We start from the raw sequence: 11455 nt of genomic DNA, 5'->3' as shown, positions 1-11455 counted from the left end.
TCGAAAAGTATAAAAAGCTAAAAATAATGTAAAAAGAAAAATTTTCTAAAATTGAACCATGGGTTCCTCTCGTCCATTGGAACAAGAAAGCGGACTCTTTTTCACTAAAATGCACTAAAAATCATGAAAAAATAAAAATAGCGTGAAAAGCACCCAAAAAGCATATTTTTACAAAACTGAAGCATAGCTTCCCTGGACCCATGGATTAAGGATCCGGCCCTGCTTTTCACATAAAAGTACCAAGACACAAAAAGCGTGAAAAAGCTAAATAAAGCGGATTTTTAAAAAATTAAATCAAACATCTGTTCGACCTTCCGAAACATGAAAACGACCTTGCTTTTCACTTTAAAACCTTACAACACTGCCAAACAAGCATTTTGAGTTAAAATTTCATGAGTGAGCATCAGAATCTATTTTTCTTATTTTTAAAAGAGACCCAAAAATCGAGGATCATTGCTATTGTCTTTTTATTGGGGGAGTGAGACCTGTAATGCTGCTATGGCTTTATAACAAAAAAAATTGTCCTTGGGAAATGGCTCCTTACTTGAAATGAGATTACCCAAAGTAATTTTGAGTTCATTGTATTTCTCTGTAGTTACAGAGAAGGGAGAGATTTCAAATAGAGAGCCGTGGGCAAGTTACTAACCCGATGGCACCATAGGTTGCACATGAGAGGGCCCAAGCTACCAATGCAAGGGCATATTGTAGTGATAGGTGGCACAATGGCGATGAATACAACGGTGGAGACTACAAGATCGTTCGACGGTGGAGACTGTAGCATGGTGACAAATTCTGTTGTTTTTTATGGTGGCTGATGGCTATGGTTATCCAAGGTGGCTAGTGGCTATGGCTATTGATGAAATCATATGAGGGAGAGGGAAACAATCAACGGAGGCAAGATTACCAGTCAAGAAAAAAGAGAGTTGGAGCAAGCGATGAGAGGAGGAGGGAGCAAAGGTGAAGGAGGAGAGAGAGAGAACATTGGTAGGCTCCGAAGGGAGAGTGTGTGTATGTGTGTGCTAGAGAGAGAGAGAGAGAGAGAGAGAGAGAGAGAGAGAGAGAGAGAGAGAGAGAGAGAGAGAGAGAGTCTCTTCCTAGCTATGGTGAGCTTTGCGCTCCCCCCTCCACCCCGCGCTCGAATTCTTTGTGTGTTGCAAAGAGTCTTATCCACTCTCTACCACTCATTAACCCTGAATGATTAGTTAAGGTGGCAGGGATTGCTTCACATGACTTTCGTTGAGATCGTCTACCTGCTATGATACCAATGTTAGAATACCATAACACCGATAGGGGCATACCTGTAAAGCCCGGGGAACTCCCTAGCCTGGATTCACCGCCCAACCTCCCTTATATAGCCCCTGGCTACTGAATCCCCTATTTCACACTGGCAGCAGGCCACTTACTGGCCCAGGTCCTTGACCTCCCCTGGATATGCCCTTGGCATGACATTACTCCCCCCTCGAGAAGCGTTTTTGTCCTCGAAAACAAGAGTGATGATACACTAATGTTTTTCACAGTGGCATCGTTCATGGATACAGCAGTTTGCTCGATCGGAACACGGTTCAGTAGGAGATGCAATGAAACCAAGAGTAACATCTTGATTGTTGTCCATTTGTAACAATCTTGTGTTACCAGTTCCTATCCAATCAGAGTGTGTAGACTCCATTTAGAACGCACATGAGCATGCTAAACGAGTTATCACAACAAAATTGTACCTGAAAGAGTACCACTTTCACTTTTCATGAAAGTAACTTGCTGACATAACTCATCATCCAAGTTTAAGTCCTTGACTTGTTTGCAAATTTCATCAATAAACAACCCCACCATAAATAGTGTTCAAGGTTGAGAACCTGACTTATACATGAAGAGACTAAACCTAATCGCAAACATGCTTTATCTTATGGTAAGCAAACTCCAAGTAGAGCAATAAATTCTTATTAATTGGATTGCTTGGTGCTAATGTATTCACTTTGCATATCCTTTAGCACAAGATTTCACTTTGTAATCTTCCTATCCCCTTGGATAACTGTCAGTAATGAGGTGTGTTTCCCCCACGGTTACAAACAGTCTTCCCAGATGACTGGTAAACGGGAATCACAATATCGCACAACATTGTTGAGGAATCAACAATGTCCGGAATCACCATCGTGGTTAACTTGAAAAATCCACAAGCACCCAAACCGAGACATGAATGCGATTGGTGATTAGTAGACCCAAAAGTAATCTCATAGAGATACTACACATAGAGTGCAAAATGCTTCATAAGCAACAACTTGATGAATACGCATGTCGTTCCAAACCAGCCTTTGCTAAACACTAGGGCCCATAACACCTAGTTTGCATGCATTTAACCAAAAATAGATATGAACATGTATATCCATAATCGTCCTTGCCAATACTTATGGCGAACGTGATGCTCCTAGCACACATTGAAGAGGAGTGTAAATAGTTGCAAAAAGAAACTAAATACTTTCTATTGCAATCATTTGCAAGCCTTGCTGAAATGTTTGAACCATAATATAAGGTGAAACAAAAGTCACTTCTAGGTACAAACAATGAGACTTTTTCATGAACTCATAGCCTTGCTATATGTATAAGCAACCATCTGTAATGTTGTTTAGTAGCACTTGTACCTTAACAAGTTATTCTAAGTACCCGACTATTTTTTGCCACTGAAATTGCTCCTGATACATCATGCTGAAAATGGTCTAGAAAATAGATATAACCAACACCTAGGGACATCGTCGTGACATATAATTGAAGTAGTGGCGCCAGTGTCTGTCCCAGAGACTCGTATTCTCCACATGTGGAATATGTCTAGGGTAAGGATGTACTGAAAAAACGTCTTTCAAGTACGAGGTGTACTTGGGTGTGGAGGTAACTATAAAACACGCATGCGACGTGCGTGAGAGAGACCCTCATTATCCATGCTCCACACTGGCTAAACCAGACTCCTTGAGTTCCTAGACCATGTTGCATCCCATGTGACAACATGTAAAACCCTACAAGTGGGTCCATAACTATGTAATGCAAAAAATTATTTTGGACACTACAACCCAAATTTCTTGACTCTTACCTGACCTTGTCATCTTGCTGAAGAGCAAAAATGGATGGAAACACAGAAGTTTATGCATTCTACTTGGAAAAGGGGAAAAAAAACATAAAACCAAATCAGATGGGAACATAGTGTTCACTTATTTGTAGTGAAAGGCATCTTTCCAAATTTCTCGCCTACAAAGGCCTAGGAACACTAATTGAAAATTAGTGAAATGCAAGTAGTATTACACATGTAACCTTGGGTGTGGCCTTTGAAATCCAGACCCCTTGGTTAAAGCAACATTGTCAAACTCCTTGGTTAAACATTGCATGAAAATTCCTCAACGAGCAATCGGGGCCCTTGGCCTTGTTCATGGCCCCCTTGGGTTTGCCCGTGGCATTTCATTACTTTTGAAGTTGAAATATTTCCGCTACCCCTCGGTAGGTTGTGGACTTTTTTCCTTGAAAATGCAAGTGTTAAGGTTCCAAGAATTGACCATCAACCCTTACTAAGTGATTTAGCAATCACGCGTTGGGTCTTACCCCAAGCTGTATGCATAGGAGCTCCACTAAAGCTGGAGTCGTATTCACAAGTAGATCGTTTTCACACCCAAAAATCCATAATCTTGGGTGTTTGTGAACAGTCGTGCAGTCTGAAATGTTGGCTTTATCCATACACCTCGGTAGAGATAAGCCTTTATGAGTTTAAGATGTTCAAAAACTCAACTTGACTTTTGCAGTTAAAGTGTAGAGTGCTAAAATAATACCCAAAAAATAATGGCAAGAAATAACTAATGGCAAGACTCTTGCTTGTCCATTATAATTGATGGGTACTCAACTGAATAGATTTGTGCGATCTTGAAATCAATCACTGAGGGACTACAAACAGATGGCTCTTAGCCATGCCAAATTTCTCGTAGCCCTTACTGTTACCATATTGACATAAAAATATTTCAATAAAATCATGCCTAGTTTCACCTTTCCCGCATAAAAGGTGGAGAGAGAGAGAGAGAGAGAGAGAGAGAGAGAGAGAGAGAGAGAGAGAGAATGTTGGGTTGAGGAAAACCCCTTATGCAAATGTGGTGTATGCCCCTTGCATATGATCCCATGCAGACCATGTCTCTGTCTTAAGCATACTACTACACGCCCTCGTAGAGAGAGGCTGAGCTTATCCACTTACCTTGTATGACACCGTGACTATATCAGGGTGCATATGTATGGCACGTTGTCAGTGAATAAACACAAAAACAAAATGTTTGAAAACATCAATAGCTGAGTGTGTCCTTGACAGAGTAGCTAGTGCTATAGCGGAAGCATTAACATTACTGAGGTAAACGTTTATCTATTTCACGTGCATGCCATGCATGCAAAGGTGTTGTCCTTGTCAACAATGACAGTCTCAACCATATGATCCCCTGGTATATGTGCCTTGCACGATTACATTGGCATGGATATATCACAGTGCAACATGGCATAAACTATGAGCTTATATCCACGTAGTGCTAAAGATGTGTGTCATTATCATTGATCTCAAGTCAATCAATAATACATTGGCACATAAGAGAAGCCATGCTTCACATGAAGACAAGAAAATCACTTTTTTCCCAATCACTTTTCTTGCACAGCAGAGAGATCTTTTCCAAAATGAAAAGTAAAACATAGACAAAAACAAACATAACTTGAAAATTGACTAAGCTTGTCACCCACTTGTGGTGAGGTTTTGGGTAGTGCGCTTGAATCCGGCTCATAGCCATATATGCGAAGAACTTGAGAGCTATCATATGTCTTGCACATGACTTCTTGGCTTGGTTTAATCTGATCTCTAGTGAGAAAACATGCAGAAATGTTGCAAAGACTTTCAAAAGTTCGTATGTTGATAGCATATTCATAACGTCAAAAACTGCTATGCAGTATGTCTTAGAGTGAATCCTTGCTTCCTAGAAGTCGATCAGTAAGATGAGACATAATTGATACTGAATGCTCATAGCAAATAGGTACGCTTGAGGACACACATGTGTCCAAGTAGAGAAGGATCCACCTTGTCAAAATTTTATAGAGAATCGGCCTTGCCGAATCATGCAGTGTATTGAGAATCATGAGACTACCCAATACTGATGGAGTTCTGGTGCTCATAGCAAACATATACTCTTGTATCTGTAGATGGAGCCTTGCTTCAGTGATGTCTTAGAAAACCCATCGAATCATGCGTGCCAACACTAGGTGGATCCTGTTGTTGGCTGATTGCAGTAAAGATGATCAGTCTAGGAGCCCTGTCCTAGCAAACTTGTTTAACAACTGCTTGAAATAATCAATGGTTGGCCTTGCCAAATACCTACACCTTACAGGCCACATGCCCTGCCTGTACTAGCATTCCACAGGCCTTGCCTGCACCAGAGGAGCAAACATTGCCTAGGACCAAAAAATTCCAAGCCAAAACTAGGAATTGGGCATCCATAACTGGAGACCTGAACATGCTCAAATTGCCCCATGTTGAGGACTAATATCTCCCAAGAATAAGTTATCATGCTTGCCTTTACTTTCCGTGGTTATAATGCAGAGGAATCTACAAGATTCAATGAAGTCCGACTTGAAAATGTTAAAGTCGACTTGCTTACTGACTCTTAGAAGTCCACGTAGCGTGGTTGGGTGCCTGTTTAGCAATGCATTTGCCAATTACTTCGACCATCGATTATGCTGCCAAGCCTTGCCTTGAGAAATGATCGTTTGCGTTCGATTCCCCTTTGCAGGCCGAATTTTCCAAGCCTTAAGTTCTGGTTGACTACGTTTTTAGATGGCGATCAAATCGTATAAGCTTTTCATGATGCCTTCTTAGCCGTTGCATGCCTTGCATGCACTACAACCCCACCCATGGACTTCCTTAGCCCTAGTGATGGTCTCACTTAGTGGGCAATTTTGTGGGAACGGCCCCTTAGGGTGCCTTAGGGCAAAAAACGTTGCATGGCGATGGCGGGTCTGCAGCGTAGAGGAGGAGAAGATGATGGCATCGCCTGCAGACCGCGAGGGCATAATCCATTGTGTCGAAAAACCTCCCCCATCGCAACGCGAGCAGATTGAGCCCAATTTCGAGCGTTTCTGTGGAGGTCGACCGTGCGCCTTTGTTCCTTGCAAGCGGGTATACTCGCAGCCATCTCGCAGCCATCTCTGTTTGGCCCTGGAGGGGAAGTTGCCCACGGTCTTGGCCCATCCCTGCTCTTGAGCATGCAAAGGCATGCAAGCAAGTGTATCGAGAGAGAAGAACCCCCCATCTTGATAGCGCCATAGCCTCCTTGGGCGTGGAAGAGAGAGAGACCCCCTGAGAGGCCATGCCGCATGCTGAAATCGATTGAGAGAGAGAGAGAGAGAGAGAGAGTCCTTCCCATTCCTCCATAGCTCTCCCCTCTCCCTAGGCTCTGATACCAGTATAAAGCTCGGGGAACTACCTAGCCTAGATTCACCGCCCAACCTCCCTTATATAGCCCTTGGCTACTGAATCCCCTATTCCACACTGGCAGTTGGCCACTTATTGGCCCAGGTCCGTGACCTCCCGTGGATATGCCCTTGGCATGACAATACTTGCATAGCAAGGATAGGTCGTCAAGGGTGGTCAATGTTAGCGGGTTGCCATGACATACGTCTATATCATAGTTATCTGGCACTAGAATACTAATGTCAATACTCAAGCAAGTGACTCGAATGGGGCAGAAGACTCTTTGAGGGTGTCAATTCTCAAGAAGTGAACCTCACTAGAAAATGCATCAACTCAACAAGAAAATCACCACTCCCAAATCAGAAAATCTACGTATCTCTTATCTCACTGCTCTAGGTCATCACACCATTTCAATGACTAAATGGACTCATATTTCCACAAAACTTTAAGAGAAGCTATGTTAGGTTTAAGATAACAAGTCTACCAAGTTTGGTTGTAATCTGACAAGGTACCAAAACCATGATCCATCATGTACCACGTCACAAAAACTACAACAAAACTACATAAACAGGCTTCCCTAAGGTCTAATATCACTCTCCTCTAGTCAAAATGTCAAAAAATAGTGGTTTAAGTACTCAAAATTGAGATAAGACTCAGAGTTTCGTAGTCGTAGAACTTGAAGTGCTTTCACTTAAATGTAAGAGCAAGAGACAAGGAACACAATGAAATTCTCGGAGTCAGATTTGGATTACCCAATCATGAGAAAAATGGATTACAATTTTGAGCAAAGTAGTCGATTGACACTCGTATAGCAAAAGCTCTTCTTTTTTCAAAAGATAATGATGTGTTCAAACGAAGGCTTTTGACTTTTATACCTAGGTCTTGTTTGCATGTAATGCAACGGAAATCTTGAACATTATCTTGGCGTACATACCCATAATCACATTCTTTGAGGGTGCCTTTGTCTCTAGGTTCTAGCTGATGCCTTTGGTCCCTTCAAAGAACACTTCCCAAGGGTGTTTAACATTCTCTATATCATCAAAGGCCTCAATACAAGTGAGAATCATCTTGAAATCTTGCAAGTCATTCCGCAAGTCAGTCAATAAATCTTGTAGTAGTTTGATGGTTGCCCTTAGTGTATGTAACATGTATGCCTTTGTGGGTTTGTGGTTGTGTGCAAGTTTGGAAACTAGAGTGCTTCGTTAGCCTGTATAACATGAAGTGGATAACAAACTGGTATAAAGGTACAAGCCTTCAAGGCGATTGCAATTAGAGAGAGAAAGCATTGAACAAGAGTATAGATCCGTAAAGAAGATTGTAGAAATGAAAGGTGTGTGTGTGTGTGTGTGAGAGAGAGAGAGAGAGAGAGAGAGAGAGAGAGAGCGCTTATTATTTGTTTTGCACAAATCTTGTTACGCCAAGTGAGTGTAAGTGACTGAAACGATTTGATGAAAATAGTATGCCAAAAAGTTGATGAATTAAGAACGGAACTTTGAATGTAGCATGCAATGACTTCTTTACAATGAAATGGACAAAACTTTTGTGGAGAAGAGGAGGAGGACTATATCGGTAAGATGCTCTTCAAAGTTGCACATGTGGGTAACTGGTTGACAAAGAAATAGCACGAAACGAATTGTTTAGTTGACTGAAGGTGGTTGGGGACCACATTAGAGTAATTTAATTCTATAGACTCGAGTAGGCCGAGCACGTCCGCAATCTGCACGAACAACATACAATGGTGTTTTGTGGAGCAACTAGCCAGCACGGCGATGTCGATGGTGATTTGTCGAGTGTGTATTCCAAGTGATGTAATGAGGATGCCATGGGGTAGGTGGTTGAACTGGCCATGGAATGAACTCACTCCATTTATGCATGTAGTGTCTAAGCACCCACTCTTGCAAATTTGGGTAAAGACAGTATTGCAACTTATACATTGCAGTCTCAAATTCTGGCTGCTGCTTAATCAGATCAGCTGGAATTGGCCTACCCATTCTAAACTGAAAAGAAAAAGCATTTAAATCAAAGCAGTTGATAACTTGTCATGTCTGTCATAGTTTTAATGGAAACAAAAAGACATTGTTGTAGGCAATGATAAAAGTTATGTGACAAAGACAATGAGCAAAACAATGAAATAAAGAAGGCAGTAGTTCGCAACTATATTTTCTTGTGATTTTTTAGAAAATAATATATTCTCAACCTTGGTGGATATCCGGAACAAACGTTATAACCTAATGCAGTTGTTGTTTTGTGTTGTTTAATATAGAAATGTTCTAAGTTTCTAACTTTATGTATATTGGTACTTGTTGCTAAAGTGGTAATTTCAAAATTGCCCTCGAAAGGAATATGTGTCTGCATGTCCGCTCGCATTCTCTTCGAAGGATTGGGCTTGTGCTGGCCAATGCGTTTATGGATGTCACTCGTAACTCTGATATATCTCCTATCGTTTTTCGTGCATCGTATACTGTAGACTATGTATTCTTCCCGCGACGTTGCTTTTTCTGGGTGGAAGGACGATGCTTGTCTCTGGTTGTTGATGAGTGTCTAAATCTGCAGTCCATGCAGATTGGTTAGGTAAATAAAAAAATGAGGGTGCTACGGAGAAATGAATGGAAGCTAGTGATACTTGTTATCCATACTTGCCTTGGTCTGTTGCAACTAGCTCGTATGGAGGCTGGTTGGCCGTAATTTACTGCCTTGTGTTTGCTGTAGTGCCATGCTACCTTCTGGATTGTGATAGGTGGATTAGTTGCGTTGTGCGTGTGGTTTGCCGAAGTCATGAAATTTGTCAATATAGCGGCACATTTTTCTTGAGTAGCTTTTGAAAGTTCAGCCAAATCAATGCTGTAACCAAACCGCAGCTGCTCCATCGCGTACAATGTAATTCCTCCAGTTTTTGTGTCGAGGAGTGTTGTGCTTCAACATTATGCAACATAATCTCATCATCCTCGTACTGCATATTGAGCTCTTCAAGTATTTGCTTCATGAGACCTGCAGGATGTAAGAGCAAGCTGGTTAGCACAACAGACAAAAGTCATCCTGTCTGTGTTTGGTGTGGCCATTGTTTGGTCTAGAGCTTTATATCTTGCGTCGCACTTATTCATGAAGTTGGGACGCTCTTGAAAAGTATGGAACCCCTCAATATACGCATGGGGTTTCTCGCCTGCTGAGTTAGCCAATCTCATCTGCTTAGTCGTGAGGTAAAATCTCTTAGGTTGTATCATTGGTTGCGTTTCCTTTGCGTTGTTCGTGTATTGCTTGAAGAGCTGCACAGTAAGATGAGTGATTGATTCGCATGTGTATACATAGGCAGATGCAAGATCAGACAAGCGTGCAAAATGTACCGTGTTGTGATCCATTGTTTGATTTAGTTTCCTGCACGTAAAAATCATTATTTTGATGATCTCTTACAGTATTTTTGAAGCATAAGATCCGACAAACGTTTAAACACAAATGAATGAAGTGAGGAAAGGAAGAGTAGTAAATTTACAAAAGGTGGATCAGAGTGAGCAGGGGTGATAGGGAAGATGTCTCAGCAATGCAACATATTGAACATGAAAAGTCGACAGAAGAGAAGATGAGCAGTTGAACAAAAATTTCTGCTTTGTATAGAAGGCAATTACAAGGCGATTCAATCTGTTTAATAGAAAGAGGAATTGATACTGAAGAGGGGGAAGGAAACTTTCACGTTTAGATGGTCAAAAATCTAGATGGTGTGAACATCTCTGGCATAGGGAGCTCTAGTAAATGTAGCCGGGTTCGCTCAGTGATGCGTGACAGCATCACGTATAGAAGGCCAGGGGCGAAAACTTCTTTCACAATGAGCAGAACGTTGGTGTTGATTGTTGCGCCTTGGGACTTGTGTCCAGTCATAGCATAGGCGAGAGCTACTGGGAATGTGGATTTATGGTACCAGTGCCCATTGAATGTCCGCCTACTATGCTTAGACCGTCGAAGTGTAAGTTCGAATGTTTCCGGTGTGACTTTGATTGCTTTGACGCCTCCTTCTTCATCTGGGAGGATTTTGTCTAGGCGACATATTGATCCATTGGCTGCTCCAATTGTTGAGTCTATGTTCTCTGTTATTAACGCATTTGCTCCTTCTTCTATTCTGTCAATTGTGTGGAAGTCGGGATCTTCAAGCCATGCTTGGAGCTCAGGGACGTTGTGTGCATTCGTTTTGAGTCCGATTTGGATGATGTGACTATGCCGATGGAAGCGTTCCAAGAGAAGGTTATTATAATATCGAACGTCACTCTTGTGTGTGTAAATGATTGTCATATTCCTATCCATGTGTTGCTCTATTTGACCCTGCTTTATGATGCGGTCACTGAGCGCATCGTGGATCTCTTTCTTTATGGGGAGTCTGACTCTTATTGTATTGAGGAACTATATGAAAGAGATATCTTTTGCATGGCGCACTGAGCAAGACATAATGTAGTAGTGGACCAATAAGTGGAGCTTGTGATGTAGCATGAGTAGCACTGATCACTTTTATGCTTGCATAGTGGTGGCAATTGTGCCAAATCACCGAACAAGAAGACCTTTTTATCTTTGAATGGGTCTAGCAGTGTGCCGTTGGTGACATTCACAATTTGTCATACTATGAGATCAAAAGTTTTCTTTGTCAACATAGAAATCTCGTCTATGATAATCATGTCTGCCTCTTTAATACTGACGTATCTGTCATCAGTTTCAAAGATTGACAGGGGATATTGTTGTGTGCGCGCTGGTATCTTGAATTGGTAATGGACAGTTGTTGCGATGCTGCTTAACCTCGTGGCTGCTGCACCAGTCCAAGCAGCGACTGTGACAGTTTTTCCTTGCATTATGAGTTGGCTTGTGATATATCTTATGAGGAAGCTTTTGCCACTCCCAAGAGTGCCTCTGATCACATGCAGTCCACCCTTTGCTAATGTGAGCTTCTTATAGATCTCTGCTTGTTCAGATGTCAGTGACGCGTTTTTGACGTTTTGAAGCTCGTTTAGAAGGGCA

At 41.8% G+C, this 11455-nt stretch overlaps 1 protein-coding gene across 1 annotated transcript; it reads right to left on the bottom strand.

The window, feature by feature from the left end:
• Positions 1 to 10150: 10150 nt before the first annotated feature.
• On the bottom strand, positions 10151 to 10741 carry LOC147449445 (uncharacterized). The gene has a single exon (XM_086521566.1). It carries the CDS (start codon positions 10739 to 10741, stop codon positions 10151 to 10153), a length of 591 nt encoding a protein of 196 aa, XP_086377692.1.
• Positions 10742 to 11455: the final 714 nt, after the last annotated feature.

This window comes from Adiantum capillus-veneris, chromosome 10, assembly GCF_014529385.1.
Source record: "Adiantum capillus-veneris isolate H3 chromosome 10, ASM1452938v2, whole genome shotgun sequence".
Taxonomy (NCBI): Eukaryota; Viridiplantae; Streptophyta; class Polypodiopsida; order Polypodiales; family Pteridaceae; genus Adiantum; species Adiantum capillus-veneris.
Note: the sequence above shows the minus strand (reverse complement) of the source record. Positions and strands in the feature narration are given on the sequence as shown.

Bases quoted from the DNA above. Each gene is read 5' to 3' on its own strand.
- LOC147449445 (XM_086521566.1), bottom strand. From the start codon at position 10,741: ATGACAATCATTTACACACACAAGAGTGACGTTCGATATTATAATAAC.